The sequence below is a fragment of the Silurus meridionalis genome, chromosome 21, assembly GCF_014805685.1.
Source record: "Silurus meridionalis isolate SWU-2019-XX chromosome 21, ASM1480568v1, whole genome shotgun sequence".
NCBI classification, from domain to species: Eukaryota; Metazoa; Chordata; class Actinopteri; order Siluriformes; family Siluridae; genus Silurus; species Silurus meridionalis.
Window position 1 is genome coordinate 8939693 of NC_060904.1, and position 19768 is coordinate 8959460.

Here is a 19768-nt window from a genome sequence, read left to right on the forward strand (position 1 = left end):
TATTCTACATTTTTCCAATATGCTCGCTTGGGTTTTCATGACACTGACTGGCTCCATTTTTCCTCTTAGCTACATAACTGGAAGTTAAACTTGAGCTTTGTACTAAATATTTCATTTTCTCTCATTACATGTGGCATTAGTTCTAAAAATGTCAATGTACTGAATTTTTTTGGATTCACTTAGTCGTACCAAAGCAGCTGTAACAGTTGCAACAAAAGAATACCAGGTCACTTCACATCCAGAGGGCTCTCAGGGATCTGAGGGTGTTAACTGCACACACACACACACACACACACACACACACACACACACACACACACACACACACACACACACACACACACAAGTAAAAGGAGAGAAAAGGAGTTTCTCAGAGACAGCTGGAAATCCTGGATTTCTGCCACACCATCCTTCATCATAGCACAACCACTGCCATCCCCACTCTCAGTCCATCGGCTTTTTGCAGAAACACTTTAAATCTCTCATTACACTTCCAAGAAATACAAACTTTTTCTAACTTTTTTCTGTAACGAGAATATTTTGCTTAAACACTCGTAAAAATAACATCATTATGCTTTCAGAACTAAACCACCTGTTGATATGAAACTAAATCGACTACTTAGTCAGAAAGCAAAGTTCTCTCTTCTAGTTCATAATAACCCTAAATAAAATAAAATAAAATGGGATTCATGTCTCTTATTTTTAAGTGTGACAACCATTATTACATTGTGCAGACATTTTCTAATTCACACATTACATGCACATTACATGGGTTAACTCTTTTGTAAATGTGTCAAATATTTTAGAAATAAATCTATTTGCATAGATCTTGATTAGATTACATAACAGATAAACTCAATCCTGATAGTGCTCTTTTCAGTGCAATATATAAATTAAGCCTAGAGCTATGTATATATAGTCTTTTGTTTACTCAAGTCATGCTTTTTAATGTCTACTTTTTATTGTCTGGTTTAAATGTGCGAACCAACACATACAACAAGAACTTATATAAGAACAGATGTTGTAGAACAGCTATCAAGCGTGAACAAGGGTGAATCTACCTCTCACCTCATACTGACACGTGAAAATTACACCTTGAAAGCCTTGAAATCAAGAAAGAACATTGTGTGGAACCCAGCTGCACAGATTCCTCTGAAGCAGTAAGAGACATATGATAAGCTTTCAATAATAAAAGCAAAATAGTTTGCCAAATTAATACATTAAACACAAGAACTAAAGCAACAAATATATTTTTAAATCATATCTAGCACAATTGGCTGCAGTCCTGTGTTTAGCATTTTCGTAACCTCTTTACTAGGGCTGCAACTAACAATTATTTTGATCATCGATCAATCAAACTATTTTTGTTTGTTTGTTCTTGTTTTTTCCAGATTAGTCAGATAAACATTTGAGTATGCAAGGGGAACCAATTTGTGTAAATCAACATTTATGTATTTTGCAAGTGGACATCCATGCTCAAACAATCAATATAAAATTTAATACAACATTGTTTTGACAATTTTTGTTTAATAATTACAGACATTTTGTTCAGTTGTGCAGATCTAGAATATATAATTAATTTAATTTGTTATAATAATTAAATGATATGTCTAAAGTAAATATAGCAACATTAAAAATGCAGTAAATCACAAGTGATACACAAGTTACCTGTTGCAGTAGACAAATGCTATAAAAAGAGAATGAAAAGGAGAAACGCAGAAAGCTAACAGGTTTGATTAAAAAAAAAAAAAAATATGCATTGGTGTGCAAATGCATAATCATTTGCTAAAAACCACAACAGTGAGTAAAAATGTAATTGTTTACTCTGCTGCTTTTAGATTTTAGTGTTTGTTCGCACCGTTTCAATTGAATCCATCACGAGCGAAATGATTGCGCATCCTGATGCTCGCGAGTCACGACAGAACAGATCCAGTGCGACTGTCCCAAAGTTACAAACAGTTTACACAATAGCACTTCATTAAACTGTACCATTTTCACATGATGAGGATTCTACAGTTTCTGTTTACTGTGATGATGTTTCCCCTTTATCTGTGACACCAGTGCGTTTTCTTTTTTGCACTGTGGTACTTCCATTCAACACAAACTTCCCTTTGCATAACTTCCAGGTACAGTTTTCTTTTTTGCGTTTAGTATAAAATGCTCCCATGCCTTGGATGACTTGGGACGCTGCTGGTTGACCCTGTACTGTTGGCCATTTTCGCTGGCGGCTGTTATCTTAACCCGTTAACCAGTAACTTGAGCAGCCCAACTAATCGATATTTTATTATAGATTATTATAATTACATTATTATCCATTTTATTGATTAGTTGTTGCATCTCTTTACCAACATAACAGAAACAAGTCTTCTCATGCTGCTTAATAGCAGGCCTCTAGACTGAGTCAAAAAGTACTAGAACATGTGACTGACAGGTGTTTCTTCTTGCTCATGTGTATCACGTAAAATTGGTGACAGTTTGCATAAAAACAATTAAAAATCTTTCTATCTGGCTACGAGTTTGAGAGCTCTCTCATTCACCTTTGTGGGTTTTTTTACATTAAAGTTGCATACTGTTTATCAGTATAATCGTGTAGGCGTGCAACATAGTGTGTGTTCCGGTTTTGAAATAATAGGAGTTGCATGTGGAGATAGCGTTTATGCCTGCTTGGGGCCTTGGCACTGTTGGTGTGTCCCCTACAGAGCAAGCATAACAGAGTCGGTGCAGTCGGATCCCCAGTAAAGGTAAATCTAAACAAAAGACCGCATTCGCTAAATTGTCTCGAGCTCACTGGTTTTGCTTTCTTTTGACCACCACTTATACTAAAGCCTTCATCTGGGTTTGAATTTTGTCCAGAGTTTGCACTTCTCCTTCGGAGTTTGGCAAACACTGGTCGAAAATCAAAAATCTCTAAGACCAAGAGACCATGCCAAACAATCGTCTGGAGTAGTAGAAAATATAAACCACCAGAAACCTTTTACTATGGGACCTTTATTGCTGTGAATTTAATCACTGTGGATACATGAAAATGTGTTATTTCAGATATCCCTCTGACAAAATAATCCACGCTGAATGGATCAAATAAAGGATGCGGAAACCTCTTGGTATTTAATTACGTCTGTAAAGCCACGTATACAAAAAATGTTTTTAGAGCTTATGGAGAAAAAAAATTATTAAAAAAATAACCTTACTGATCCTTCACTATTCTTGCCTCATCTGAATACTCTAGTGTACAAAAAAAGAAAATGGGGAGAAAACATAAGGAACAGATAACTCAGAGTTATGTATAGTGAGGGAATGACATTGCATCCTGTTGGGAAACTCTCCGATTTGCAGTGTTGGCTATTTTCAGCTTAAAGTTATCTTAAGATCGTACCACCTATTGTTATAGCCACTGCATTCAAAACAAAAACAGCTCCAGAAAGGAAGTCTAGATGTTGACTGGAATAAGTGTGTAGTCAAAATGACACACTAAAATCACAGGAATACATTGCTGTTGGGGTCTGATTCTATTTGGAACCAAAAAAAAAAAAAAGACAGTTAATGCTTTAAAAACCTTGTGCATGGTCTTGTTAAGCAGAGGAATGACAATACTTGCTGTACGGGAAGCATCTTTTGTTGCTATTGAGTCAGAAACTATAAAATTAGGAAATAGCTTTAACATAAACCACATTTACTGCTTTTCAAAACACTATAGACACGATCAACTAACACTTGTCTCAGAAATCAGCTGTGTTACTATAAGGAAAGCATGTTAAATACTGTTTCCCTAAAATTAAGCACAGTGACTTCGCCACTAAAAAATGGGTTTTACTAAAGAGCTCAGTGACTTTGAATATGGCTGTGTTGTAAAATGGCACCTTTTCCACGAGTTAGTTTGAGAAATTTCTGCCCTGGGCGAATGTAAGCACTATCGTTGTGAAGTAAAGCATCTGGGAACAACAACTGCTCAGCTGCAACAGCTCAGCAGACACCACAAACTCACTCACTGTCCACTCTAATAGAAACATTTCTACACTCACTTATTTATAAAGATATTTATTCACGTTTCAGAACAAAATGTATGAATCATATGAATCTGCAGATACATGTCAAGAGCTTTATGTTCACACATGAGAAAGAGATAAAAAGTGTGCTTTCCATGACTTGGACTGTGGCTTGGTTGTTAGATAAGATGGGTTGCGTTGAGGTTTTTTTTTTTTTTTTTTTTTATACATGCTGATCTCCAGGGATTCTGAGTGTCAGCGTTTATACAGAATAGTGCAAGAAACAAAAAGCACTACGCCAATATGCGGAGGGTCTGCAGGCTAAAACACATTTTATAATGAAAAAACAGGAGAATGACCAGACTTTTCTGAGTTGACAGAAAGTCCATAGTAATTAAATATATATATATATTTATAAGTTTTGTTTTAATTAAATTTTTGTTTATTTCATTACAATGAACCTTTTAAAAGTGTGGGATATAAACGTGAACATTTAGTAGTTGTTGTTTGGAGAGCAAAGAAAATAGTGCAAATCTGTGCAAATTTTTCTTATATAAAATTATGTCTAGACAACTCAGTCAGAGCGATTTGGCAAATGCCAGGTCGTGTGGGTTGTTCCTGGTATGCAGTGGTTAGTACCTGTGAAAGGGGGCCCAAAAAATGGGCAGCAAGACCCAAGGTTCATTGATACAAAGCAGAGCGAAGTGTGTAGAGCGAAGGATTGGACTGATCTCACAAAAAGGCTACTATAGCACAAATTGCTACAGTAACCACCAACCTAGACATTGTTGAACCCTTTAATGGCAATAGTATTCCCTACTGGCAGTGGCCTCTCACTGACCTTTCAGCAGGATAATCCTCCCTGCTACATTGCAAAAATTGTCATGGAATTGTTTAAGGAACATGACAAAGTTTTCCATGTGTTGACTTGGCCTTCACTTTCCACAGATCTCAATTGAAACAACAGAGGCATGAGGGATGTGTTTAGTAAAACAAGACTGTTACATGGAAGCAACACCTCCAAGATGATGCTAACATCTTAGTGCCAGATACAACACTGCTCTTTATTGGCACAAGGGAGACGTTCACAATATTACACGAGTGGTTTTGATTATGGTGTGTGTGTGTGTGTGTGTGTGTGTGTGTGTGTGTGTGTGTATATATATATCATTAAAAAGTTGATTTATTTTAGTAATTCAATACCAGACGTATATTATATAGATTCATCACACACAGACTGATATATTTCAAGTGTTAATTTTGATTATTTTGGCTCACAGTTAACAAAAACCCACTAATTGAATCTCAACAAATTTGAATACTTCATAAGACCAACCAAAAAAACATTTTTAGTTAATTGTTGGCCTTCTGGAAAGTATGTTCATTTACTGTATATGTACTCAATACTTGGCAGGGGCTCTTTTTGCTTTAATTACTGCCTCAATTCGGTGTGGCATGGAGGTGATCTGTCTGTGGCACTGCTGAGGTGGAATAGAAGCCCAGGTTTCTTTGACAGTGGCTTTCAACTCATTTGCATTTTTTGATCTCTTGTTTTCTAATTTTCCTCTTGACAATATGCCAAAGATTCCCTATGGGGTTTCAGGTCTGTCGAGTTTGCTGGCCAGTCAAGCACACCAACGCCTGGGTCAATTAACCAACTTTTGTTGTTTTTGGCAGTTTGGGCAGGTGTCAAATCCTGCTGGAAAATGAAATCAGCATCTCCATAAAGTTGGTCAGCAGAGGGAAGCAAGAAGCAACAGTCCAGTGCTTTTTGTCCTTTGCCCAGGTAAGACACCTCTGACGTCGTCTCTGGTTCAGGAGTGGCTTCTATTTCAGCTTCTACAGTCAGTTGTAGCCCATGGATACGTCTGTGTGTGGTGGTTCCTGAAGCACTGACTCCAGCTGCAGTCCACTCTTTGTGAATCTCAAATTCTTGAATGAGCTTCGTTTCACCCTTTTCTACCAAATTCTTTCCTTCCATTAAACTTTCCATTAATGTGCTTGTATACAGCACTCTGTGAACAGCAGCTTCTTTAGTGATGACCTTTTGTGTTTTACCCTCCATGTGCAGGGGTGTCAGTGATCTTCTTCTGGACAACTGTCAAGTCAGCAGTTTTCTCAATGATTGTGTAGCCTAAACCAGACTGAGACACCATTTAAAGGCTCAGAAAACCTTTGCAGGTATTTGGATTGAATTAGCTGATTGGAGTGTGACACCACGAGTCTCCAATATTGAACCTTTTTGCAATATTCACATTTCCTGAGATACTGAATTTTGTTTTCATTAGCTGTAAGCAAAATTAAAAGAAATAAACACTTGACATATAATCAGTCTGTGTGTGATGAATTTATATAATATACAAGTTTCACTTTTAGTACTGAATTATTTAAATAAACTAACTTTTTAACGATATTCAAATTTATTGAGATGCACCTGTATGTGTGTGCGCTAACGTGTTTTTACTATGTTTTCAGACCATTTTTACCGACGCACCACCTGCTAAACTCTGGACCACTCTGGACAGGCAGACACTCTGGTTTTCTTCACATTAAAAAGTTTTTTCTCGCAACTCCGACTTTTCTTTTGCCAATTGGCCGGCATCACCCCCTCTGTAGTACCAGAAATCTTTACACATTGAAAATGAAACAGTCTACATTCAATAGAATCACATTTTATCTAAATAAGCCTCCGATCCCTGGAGACACTGTCTAACAATCATCTGTGGAGGAGACGGAACAAGACCGATGAAGCAGAGGAGCCTCGTTCATACACCAACAGCTTCAAACTTCGGGCCGACAACAGTTACTGGTGGATGCACCAAAAATGATGGATTTTTACGAGAAATAAAGTCGGAATTGCGACAAATAACATTCGAATTGCGAGAAATAAAGTCAGCAAAGTTTGGCTTTTTTATTCGGAAACAGGCTTCCATACAACACAGAAGACGCTGCAGAATGAAAAATGGAAAAACAGCGAGGGGCGAAAGAAAACATCAGAAAGTTTCCAAAGTTTGTGATCATTTTAAACTAAAACAAACACAGTACAGTTTATTTGTATTTGCATTTTGATGTAATATGGCAAATAAATTAACTAAACAGGTTTAGTTTTCACAGACACTTTGCCATTTCCGCAATAAAAATGAACTTTTTTTTTTAAAGAAAACAAATTACTTGTTCATTTTAAAAAACCTGTCTTATTTTCTCCTGCTAACCCTATCCCAATTAATCAATTTATCGATGGACTAATCTAGGGTTAGGGTTGCTGCAGCCTGAGTCTGAATGGCATTGTTTTGCTGTTGAAGGGCAGTCATTATGGTCTGTTTAGGCCCCATTATTCATTATTCATTAAACCACAAGCGTAACAAAGGAATTCCACATACAGCACGTTCTGTAGGACAGCTGGGAAACAGGCATGTAGATAATAAAGTTATATGATACACTGCAATATTCAAAATGCACTCATGGAGTTGGTCCAAGGCAGAGAAGTTTTAATCTCCAGGCCTGCAGAACATAGCATAATATTTGTGTACTGTTAAACTGCGCTGTCTGCATTGATGCCAAGGATTCCATCAGTTACAATATAACAAGACAATAGGTAGTTTTTTACGAAAACATTGCCAATTCTGGAAATTGATTTGGAAATTACTGTTATATAACACAACAGCACACATCTATTAAAACATCACATTTCCAGCTTGGCTGAAAACTACTTTTTCTAAAATAAACAGAAATCAAATAGCTCATGAAAACAATACATCTTTATATTAATCAAAGACTACACAATAATCACCCAAAAGTTTATGTGAACAGGAAAAACTTTAGTCAGCACAAGTACCCTAGCTGACTTGAGAGGCTTTTAGGCCTGCTAATTTCCCTGAAGGCTTTTCTAACCTCACATTACAGCAGCATTAAATATTGACCCTGTACCTCTGCATAATTTACATCAACACACAAGGGGAAATGACTCAGCTTTTACAAACGACTGACAGCCATAAACCATTACAGCCATGTAACTGTCATTTACATTAAATTCAGAGAGAAAGTGAGAGTGAGAGTGTGTGTGTGTGTGTGTGTGTGTGTGTGTGTGTGTGTGTGTGTGTGTGTGTGTGTGTGTGTGTGGGAGTATGTTTGTCCAGAAGAATAGGAATATCTGACAGTTTTGACCCAACAAGGACAAAGCTTAAAATACATAAATGCTTTATTCTTAGATATAAAAACAGGTGTCTGCACAAATGGCCTTTTACTGAGCCAGTATTCTAACATGCTCATTAAAGTTTATTGCTTTTGTCATTTTATAATGTTAAATGTTTTAATTATTTTTAGATAAAGCTAATCAAAAACTGTACCATAACTGTAGTAAATCAAGATAAAATCCTATCATTTCCTTGAAAGTTTGATTATGTGTACACATCAAATACACAAATACATAAACATCAAACCAAAATAGTTATAGTGCAAACTCCTGAGGGTAAACAGGACCACAGGGAGGGATTCATCGCAAGATCATTCGGACATAACTTCCAATCAGTCAGCCTCTTTACAGTGTAACCCTAGATGTGTTTTTAACAGAGTACATATGTGCTGGAGTCTGACTATAAAACAAAGAATTGAATTTACAGCTGTGCCACACATCTGGCAGGTGTTCCCACCCTGGATGACACTTTGTAGAACTCCCATTACAGTTATTTGGAATATCAGGCAGCTTTTAAACTAAATCCCATGAGTGTATGTGTATTACAGATTGCAAAGCTCCTCTACACACTGTAGACCTCCTGATTACAGTCAGATCTCACTCATGTGATCTTTCTCTATCCCCTTTACACACACAGAATGATTAGTGCTATTGCTGCCATGCACATACGGCATGTGTAACAGATGGTTCGTGTTTAGGATGTAGACGCCGAACCTGGGAGGCAGCCGGTCTAAGAGGTGATGGATAACAAAAGGCTTCTTAATTTAAGAAAAAAAGACAAATGCAGCCCGGACTGAATCCTATGAACAAATAAGGTAAACAACAGGAGACCAGGAGGAACCTGATTAAGGGTAAGTCATAAAATGTGCACACAAGTTAACGGAGTTGACTGTCTGCTTTGATGAGTGATTAGGGATGGCACCAGCCCAATATCCAGCACTGAAAACTGAATATCTGAGAAAAAAACATCAAATCCTGTTCAAGCCTGCAACACGATCTGGTCGTAATAACATGCTATTTGTTTTTAGCAATTCAGGAATGATTTATTTATATTATACAATTTATACTGTACAATAGGATTTTCAGATTGTATGCCAAATGCCACTGTTTTGATTGTGACTTTGGACTTGATCATAAATATAAAATATAAAGTTTCTCATTTAAAAATAGCATGTTATCAGAAGATAATTAGGGTTCCAGTAATGGATTTGATATTTAAATTACAATGAAAGAAACAGTGGCATTGCTCCATGTCTGACTAGATAGGAAATATGAATCACTTCTAAAAGTATCTTGTATTTTGTTCCCTCCAGCTGAGTGTTTGCAATGATTAAGCAGTCTGGGACACTTCCATTATTGTTGTTTCACGACATGGGGTATACCAGAGGTGCAGCACCTTGTCCACTGAATAATCGACTGAAATTCCTTTAAAACAGCATAAAATCATAGCAACATTGTATTGCAATACAACTGACAATCCACCACAAAGGATAATAAACGCACTGTTTAAAATATTAAAATATAATAAAAAAAAAAAATCATGAAAATAAAATGCATTACTTCATGTGGAATGGATGCCAACTCAGTTGCCGTATGCTTTTTCTTTCATGTCTAAGTTCACCTTGATAAATATTGAAGCTAGAATACAACCGCATGCTAAAAACCCTCTGATGAATGAAAACTGGTCTCTCACCTTTGTCCCCCCTTTTCCATATTTTATATTGTTTTTTAATTCATGACAAAACATGTCTATCAAAACCACTAGTATTGCATTATATCTGACTTGGTGATCTGAAGCCTAGGGCTTCATAAAGCATTTGCACGATAAGATTTTCAGGAGCACCAAAAGCCCTCACTTACCAAAATGATACTAGTCAATACACACACACACACACACACACACACACACACACACACACACACACACACACACACACAAAATCAGTATAACGGATCAGAACAAATAATAAAAGTAATACTTTTTCACATGAAATTATTTAATGTGGTATTCCACTAAAAACCTCCCAGCATTATATAACCTTTCTCCAGAGGAAAATGTTTTGTAACAGCCACTCATAGACTTGTTCCTTGCTGCGATGTGCAGGACACAGCAAGCAGACATCAGTACAAAGCCCATTTGCCCTTTTATATTTTTTGTGAATGTGAGGTAAACAACATCCATGAAGTATGCTGAGGGTACAATGTATATACAAACATAAGTAGATAGTTGAACATGCTGTAGAACAATGACAGCACAAATCTACATTAAAGTCAGCATGATATTCACACTCTACTACCAATTAACTAATAAAGGTCTCCATTGCCTATAGATTCACTATCTTGTAGATATCACAGCTTGCTCGTTACTTCTGTTAATAGTTTATGCAGATACATGGAAACACAAAACGGGAACTTCTATAGGAACAGTTGACTATTTAGTTCCTATACACACACACATACATTATATATATATATATATATACATACACATACATACATACATACATACATACATACATACATGCATACACACACACATACACACAGTATCCAGTGAATCCACCACTCACATTTCTTCTCAAGGAACAATACTATAGAAATGAAACTTGGATATATTTGAGAGTAGTCAATGTGCAGTTTGTATAGCAGTACAGATTTACAGTACTCTGAAAAAATAACTCAACATACAGTCTTTATTGTCAAAATAGCTGGAAACTGAAGTAAGTACACCCTTAGTGAACATGTCAAAACTGTGTCCAAAGTGTCAATATTTTGTGTGAGCACCATTGTTATTGCCTTAAAACTCCTGGGTATGGAATTCACCAAAACTCAGGATGTTGCTGGGATCCTCTTCCACTCCTCCATAATGACATCATAGATCTGCTGGATGTTAGACACATGGTGCTATTTCACCTTTCACTTAAGGTCTGGAGACATACGTGGCCATCTTCACCTTCAGCTTCCTCAGCAAGGCAGTTGTCATCTTGGTGGTGTGTTTGGGGTCGTTATTATGTTGGGAACCTGCCGATCGGACCAGTTTCTGAAGGGGGGGACATCATGTTCTGCTTCAGAATGTCACAGTACATGTTGGAATCCATGTTTTCCTCAATAAACCACAGCTCCCCAGTACCAGCAGCACTCATGCAGCCCCAGACCATGATGCCACCACCACCATGCTTGACTGTAGGCAACACACAATTTCCTTGGTGCTGCTCACCAGGACGTCGCCACACATGCTGGACAATATCTTAGCCCCAAACAAGTTTATCTTCGTCTCATCGGACCACATGACATGGTTCCAGTAATTCATGCTCTTGGACAGGTTGTTTTCAGCAAACTGTTTGCAGGCTTTATTGTGAACCAGCTTCAGAAGAGGCTTCCTTCTGGGAGGATAAAAATGCAAACCCACTTGTTGCAGTGTGCGACGTATGACCTGAACACTGACAAGCAAACCTTCCGCTTCTGAAAAAAAGCAATGCTGCAGCACTCATGCGTCTGTTTTTTAAAGCAGCTTCTGCACCTGACGCACAGCACAAGGACTCAACTTCTTTAATCGACCCTTGCGAGGTCTGTTCCGAGGAAACTCGTCTTGGAAAACCTCTGTGTAACTGTGGCCACTGTACTGCTCCAGGGTGTTACTGCTCTTTTAGTCTAGGCCATCTTTGTGGAGAGCAACAATTCTAATTCTCAAATGCTTTGCCACAAGGTCCCATGTTGAACATTCAGTGGTCACTATGAGAGAATTGTACTCAAAGCACTACATTTTAACTGCTCTAATACAACATGAACAAATTTGTAATGTCCAATCAAGCAGACAAAAACATGATAAATAGGACATGTGGCTTAGCATGGTGACACAACATATAGCTGTTATCACTTTTATGTACTCTTTTTTTTTTTTTTTGCCAGCTATTTTGGCAATAATGGCTGTTTGGAGTGGTTTTTTTTCCAAAGCACAGTAAATCTATACTGCTATACAGGCTGCACTTATGCACAAGTTTCATTTCTATAGTATTGTCCCAAGAGAAAACATACTAAAATTACTGCTGACATGTGAGGGGTGTACTCACTTTTGTGAGATAGTGTATAATATATTAGCAGATAATAAGATAGATAGATAGATAGATAGATAGATAGATAGATAGATAGATAGATAGATAGATAGATAGATAGATAGATAGATGCATACATACATACATACATACATACATACATACATACATACAGGATGCTTTAATAGTTTAGCGGTACATTAGCATAACTGCTTATCCCAAAGTCAAACACTCCTATTACTACGGACACATTACCCTTCTCAAATGTATTTAATCTGGATTATATCTGCAGCTATCGATTATTGTAGTAATTGATTTCTACTGATTAGTCAATTGATTAATCAAGTAATCAGGTAAGAAGTACTTTTTCTTCATTAAAGAGCAATTCTAAATATACAAGAGAAAATAAGACGGGTCTCTTAAAATTAACAAGTAATTTATTTCCTTTTTAGAAAAATTACAATAAAATACAAATACAAATATAAAAATAAATAAATCATCAATAAAAAATATAAAAACTAATTTTAAATGACTAAATTATAAGGTATTAACACAGTATGGTGTTTTCTTTATGTTTTAGTAACTTTTTGTTGTGTTGTTTGACCTGAATCTTCTCCTCGCCCCTCACAGTTTTCTCTTCATTGCTCCATTTTTCATTCTGCAGTATCTTCTGTTTTTACCTGTCCGGTGGTCTCATTTATAAACTTGGCGTACGCACAAAACGAGGCTGAAAACGTTGTGGTCTATTAAAAAAAAAAACAGGAAAAAGTGTGCACCTGTAAGTAAACTCTGAGCTCCGCGTACACACAACGTGGAAGTGCAGAAGGTGAGAAAGTGTCATTCACATTTGCAGCCCCGTTTTGTGTGTGCCCCACGTTTTTAAATGGGACCCCAGAGCGCTCTAGAGTTTAGCGGGTGGTTCATCAATAAAAATGGTCTGTGGGGAAACACAGTGCTCAGTTTTAGTTAAATGGACTAATCGAAGCATTGAGACAAATAATACTCGAGAAATCATTTCAGCCCTAATCTGGATTATAAAATCACATCAGCCATGTGAACATGTGCACTGAACAGATGCATTATCATTCCGAGAAAAGTTAAGTCATGGTTTTTCTGTGGAAGCCAATTACAGTCCCAACAAGTGATTTTTTTGGTGTATTTTGTACAGATCTGCAAGATCAGACTCTGATTTGTGTGTATTGAACGATAGCTAATTTAAAAATGATTGGCCCTGCAACCTCTCACTTTTTACTTCCAAGCACTATGTTAATATTAATGAGCAATTCTGACAATGATGTTCTGCAAGATCAAACCAAATTGATCATAATTTTCCCACTCTTCTAAAGAAAAGTGTTTGGCTTCTTACAATTCTCATTTATATAAATATTGGCATTCCTTTTAGCAGTTAACAAAACATTTTTTGTTACCCAAACTTCTACACTAGTGGTGTACATGAAAGAAAGAAAAAAACATTTATCAAAAGAAAAGACTAATATTATTCATTCTTTTAAAATCAATGTTAATCTCACCAAAGAAGCTACAGCTAGCAGTAAGAAGCTAATTATAAAAATAATATGAAAAAGAAGAATTAAAGAGAGACTGCATTTCTCCCACATTCACTTTAACTCAAAAATGCTGTTTCTCATGGTCAACAAACCTGATCATTCTCTAGATGTTTCACTGAAATTAATTCTGAACTCTGAAATACAGCATCAAGCTTCAACTATACGAGCAATTCCATTGCACAAACGTTGTGTTTGACAGGCATGGCATAACAAAGCAAAAACAAGTACCGTATTTTCCGGACTATAAGCCACTAATTTTTCCTACGCTTCGAACCCCGCGGCTTAAACAACGAAGCGGCTAATTTATGGATTTTTCCAGGGTTTTTCCCGGTTTCACAAACTTCAAGCCAAAAAACTGAGCACCATAACATTAGACCAATGAAATTGCCGAACGGGTTCAGGTGAACCAATGAAACTCTTTATATTAAACAGCGCTCCCACTGAATCGGGCCGCACCACATCATAAATATGGATGAGGTTCCTCTGACGTTTGACCTGCCGCTCACTCAGACTGTCAACAGGAAATGCGAATCATTTGTCACGCTGAAAACAACCGGGCATGAAAAAACACACTTCACCTGTGTTCTGAGCTGCACGGCATCAGGAGAAAAGCTTCACCGATGGTGATTTTTAAACGCACGATGATACCAAAATAAATAGAGAAATAGTTGTGAAAGGAAGAAGGAAGACAGTGAACAATGACTTTCTTGGTAGGCTACTGTTTAGAAGTCGTTGTAACGCGTTGTATCAGGGTCATGGGAGAGCTCACTAACTCCAGTTACAGCAGAAATCATATAAGCACAGACAGGTTTCCAAACTCGTGCTTTTTTATAGCGTTACGGGTTAGTCAAAGAAACTTAAAAATGAGCATCAGAAAATAATAAGGACATATTCCTCGGTCTTGCACACATGCAGTAATACCGGTAAAATGCGGCGGCAGGCTATTCCCAAAATGCCGCTCTGCTCTTAAAGGAGCCACAACGTATTTCACCCATTACACTGTGTAACAGACACTGTCTTTCGTTAAAGCCTGTGTAAAGTTCATTAGTTTCAGTGTAGACACCTGCGGCTTATTTATGTTCAAAATAAAAATCTTTGTAAAATTCAGTGGGTGCGGCTTATATTTGGGTGCGTTTAATAGTCTGGAAATTATGGTAGTCATTTTGCTCTGACCACATGCATCACAAGAAAGTGACTTAAATGACTTAATGGTTAAAACTTTTTTCAGGTATAAGTACTAACAAAAAATTCCCCTAGGTCATGGACAGCCAAATCATCCCACATTAACAAAATGATTACCTAATACCTCCACACATGTAAATGAGCAAAGACACAGTGAAGTTGTTTAAAAAGCTGTTTAACTCGAACAGCTGAAAATACTGTACGAATGTATACAATGTTAGTGGTGTGATGTAGAGAATGCACGACAGTAGCTGTTTAAATTAATGTTTCATTGCTTTAACATTTTGGCCACATTATACAATTTGTGAAAAAAACAGAATCCCTGTGGGAAATAACTGTAAAAGAGAAGGTCAGACGAGATATGAGGTCCCAACGTTACCATTCGCCCTGCAGCTCTTTCCTGCCTTTGTATTGGTCTGGGAAAAAAACACTATTTTTTTTGGTTGTTATTTGAAAACTGCTAACTGATACAAAGGTAGGAATGAGTTGTTCAGTTGAATGGTTATGGTGAATCTGTTGAGTTGTTTCATTAAATGTCAAAAGCTAACGAACTTAAATAGCCACTTGTCTGCTATGTGTCATGTTCCTGTTATTCATTCTGAAAGTTCCACCTGGGGAAGGGCCTGAGCCCAGTGTGGACAAATTTATGACAGTAGTGCACTTTTTTAATAGAAAAATCTGCTGATGTTCTAAGCAGACATTACTGACTGTCACGCCCTTGACATGGCTCTTCATTTCACATCACAGAGCTGTTTGCATAAGCTGAAGCAGCAAGTTCAGTCAACTCACCACCACTGAGACAAGCCTGACTGAGATGCTCTTACACAAATCACAGATCACCAATCACAGATCACCACGGCACCCAATGACCAATCACGGATCACCACCGCACCCAATGACCAATCACGGATCACCACCGCACCCAATGACCAATCATGGATCACCATCGCACTCAATGACCAATCCTGGATTACCATCGCACCCAATGTCCAATCATGGATCACCATCACACTCAATGACCAATCACTGATCACCACCGCACCCAATGACCAATCACGGCTCACCATTGTACCCAGTGACCAATTACTGATCACTTTTGCACCAAACAACCAATCACTGACTACCACTGTCTGCACTTTCATTAGAAAATGCAGTACTTGGTAAACACAGTGGGCAGCATAGTGGTGCATGGGGTAGTTCTGATATACTGGTACAGTAACTAGTTAAAGTTACTGTCTAACTAAATTTCCGTATGTTCTCCTCATGGCACTGTAGGTTTCCTATGGTTACACCATAGTCCTTCCACCACCCAAAAACACCCCATTGGAATCCTATATGTGGGATTGTGTGCATAAATGTGCATTGTGACTGAACTGGCATCCTACCCAAGTATGTACTGTCCCCCTTACACCTACAGTTCCCAGGATTCAGATCCACCATGAGCCTCACCAAGTTTTGGTGTAACACGGTTTGTTGTGAAAACCATCATGATGAGCACCATGAAGATCCAAACTACTCTAGATCATCAGGTAACTTCTAGACTCTCTAAGAACACAGGGGCTACATAAACGAGATGACCACACTGTCAGAGCCTATAACAGACTTACATTACTTCATTATAATAATGGTTCTCTTTATAACAATGTCTGATTGCACTATTAGAGGATGTAAAGGGGGACAAAAAAACATGATGCATTAATGATGTCAAAAAATGAGAGAAAGTAAATATGCTTTACAATCTGAAAGGACAAAAATTTGCATTTGATACTTTTATCAAGCATAAGGAACCCAGAGAGTATGATACCGCTTTGCCACGCTCCATCTGCACAGCTCTGATGCATGCCAGAGTGTGAAAACCTGAACAATATCGCCCACTCTGGGTCTGTTTTCTCCTCATTCTTTGACTCATCGCCATCAGTGCGGTCTTATGAGACACGCAGGCCATGTTTTTTTGTTATGGTTTTTTTTTTTTTTTTTTTTGCAGCTCTTACCTCCTCTAAAACACTGACGGTGTTCCTGCAGCTCTGGAGGCGGGTCGTGAAGCTGGATGTGGTGGGCGAGTTGTAGTCTTCCGTCGTCTCCGAGAGAAACTCGGACACCGAGATCTGATCCGGCATCCTACAGCCAGGTGTAGTCCAAACACAACGTGCAAATGGGTCTTTAGACAACAGAAATCATTCACAGACAAACAAACTTCCGAGGCGCTGAGTGTGTGCGCGTGTATGTGAGTGGTTGGGAGGGCGCGCGCGCGCACGAGATGCCAGTCGCACGCGCAGCAAAGCAACCTTCTGCGAAAACGAGTGCGAAATAACCAAACAAAACCTTCAAGATTTATAAACGAATATATTGATTAATGTCCCGTTTCCTGTCTGTGTGGACGTTTTTAGTTGTACAAGCCCCGAACACGGCTGTCTCAACGATTCGGTCCTGGTTCCATCACACGCGGTGAAATGAACTAGCGGCAGATGCCCACATTCCCGGTGATGTTCAAGTGCCAAACGAGCGTCGCTAACGCTAACTGCTAACAAAACGGCATATCACGGTGCACACGGTCTCTTTCGAAGCCCAACGAAACTATTCAACGACCACGCAGCCTGTTTATCCGGTAATTTGTCAAATAAATACACAGCTTCTTGACTGACTGACTGACACACACACAGACTCTCTCTCTCTCTCTCTCTCTCTCTCTCTGTTTCATCCGCCCACAGTGACGACTGCGCATGCCCGGAGTCACGCGCCGCTCTTGTGATACCGAGAACATGATGCTAAAGAGAAAATCACTATATGAAAAATGAATAACACATTTATGATTGGGTTTTTTGTTTGTTTGTTTGTTTGTTTTTACCTAATTATGCATCTTAATAAAAGTGTTAAAGCTGTTTAAGTTGTCCACCAATGGGACAGCGTTTAGGAAAGAGGCCACTTTTTCCTCAACTATCAAAATGCATTTTGGTCATAAATTCAGTGGAACTTATAATAGCTGTTATAGAAACTGGTCATTTTTTTATAATAACATTTAATATTTTACATAAAATAATTTAAGCAAAGATTTGAAAATGACAATAAAGAAATATATAAAACACTAAATATCGTTGTTATTCTTTTCTTATTTTTCTGAATGATTTGCAAATGTTTGTATGTTTTTGTTTCCAAATCTAGTAAGTCTAATATTATATTCTAATTAAAAACCACAACATAATATGAGCCATAGAAAATGTATAATGTACATAATATAATATTTAAAAAAATCACTCATTATTATATATTTCTATGTGGCATAATTAAAAAATAAATAAATAAAATAAATGTAAAATTGTATTGTGACTGAAATAAACCTACATCAGATGCGGGAATGTCTTTAAGTCACTCAAGCATTTGAGAAGTGTGACTTTGTTTATGTGACTTTTTTTAAGGCAATATCAAGAATATGATTAATAATCAATTCGTCAAATAAACACTGTCTATGGACACTAATCATCAAATATCAATGAATCAATGCATTACATATAAAAATCAACAGGTTGTTTACAGACATTCATGTAGTTAAACAAATATATTTGCATGACAAAAGCTACATTTCTTACCGGTTCCATAAAGGGTCCTTTGAGGAAAAACTTAAACGGGACGTTGATGCTCTCATACCTTTGCAGTTAGTTTCTGGCCTTAATAAATAATAAATGAAATCGAGAGTTACATTTTTTAGAAAAAAACCCTGCTTTTTTAGTTGTTGTTATCTTAATCTCAGATGGTGTTATTACATGAAAAAGGTATCAAAAACCATCTGTTGACATTTGAATTAGTTAATATTAAATATCCAAAATATTCTTTAAGCTTCAGTGTTGAAGTCAGACCTATTGTTTTTAAATAATCAGACCTGAACTAAACACACTTACCCCAAACACTCCTGGTGGTTGTTGCCTAATTAGTGTACATCAAGCAAAGTGTCAAGACGAGAAAAGTTTCTCTCTGTAAGCTTCATGGCAACTCTATACACACTGCCATCCTTAATGAGCTCAGTGGCTTTGTGTGTGTGTGTGTGTGTGTGTGTGTGTGTGTGTGTTCTATTCCAGAGGAAGGGAGAAGCTACAATGTGTATGGAAAAATAGCCAACGACAATAGGCACAGGATCCAGAATTTAAAGCAGCAGGAAATGAGGAAATGCACTAGCACTGTGGAAGGAAATGGCAGAGCTGTGGAGGAGTTTCCTCATGCATTTGTGCCTCCTGAACAGCAAGCGATGTCCAGAGTTTCACAGGAGATCTTAAACTCTCTCTCTGTTTCTTAGTCTGCCTGGCTGGTGTAGTTCACACTACATACACAAAATAAAAAATACACAGCAAACTTATACACGGTTCTGAATGTAAATTAAAAATCTAGGACTGTTGGGGAGCATGAAGCAAAGTCCTTATCATTATTTCAACTGCTCAGCTGCATCTATTAGTTACATTCAATGTACAAATGAATTTTATGTTGTAAAATTAGCAAGAAGTACATACCATATCAGCTCACTATATAATGATTATATTGTAATACAGTAATCCTCCACTTTACTGCGGTTGGAATGACGTGACCCCGGTTTATCGCGGAATCACATTTGCCACATAACTCATTTGTTTCTCTGATTTTCCCGGTCTCTCGCGGATAGCATGATTGACCAAAAGACTTATAGGGAATTGTTTTTATGGAGTTTTATGTTGAAATAATTACATTTATTAATAAAAATATAATTATTAATTATACAATTAAGTAAAATGTTAATACAGTACATTACAATACTTTATTCATAAAATAGCA

At 37.4% G+C, this 19768-nt stretch overlaps 1 protein-coding gene across 5 annotated transcripts in view; it reads right to left on the minus strand.

Annotated features, from left to right (window-relative positions):
• The window catches only part of asap1b (ArfGAP with SH3 domain, ankyrin repeat and PH domain 1b), a 78880-nt gene extending 59874 nt beyond the window's left edge, over positions 1–19006 (minus strand). For all 5 annotated transcript variants that reach the window (XM_046834027.1, XM_046834024.1, XM_046834026.1 and 2 more), the window contains exons 1-3: positions 18868–19006; positions 18559–18636; positions 16966–17092 (exon numbers count right to left, since the gene is read on the minus strand). In XM_046834027.1, coding sequence (XP_046689983.1) covers positions 16966–17092; positions 18559–18614 — 183 coding nt within the window. In that variant the 5' untranslated portion in view covers positions 18615–18636; positions 18868–19006. The remainder of the gene's footprint in view (positions 1–16965; positions 17093–18558; positions 18637–18867) is intronic.
• Between the last annotated feature and the right edge of the window lie 762 nt (positions 19007–19768).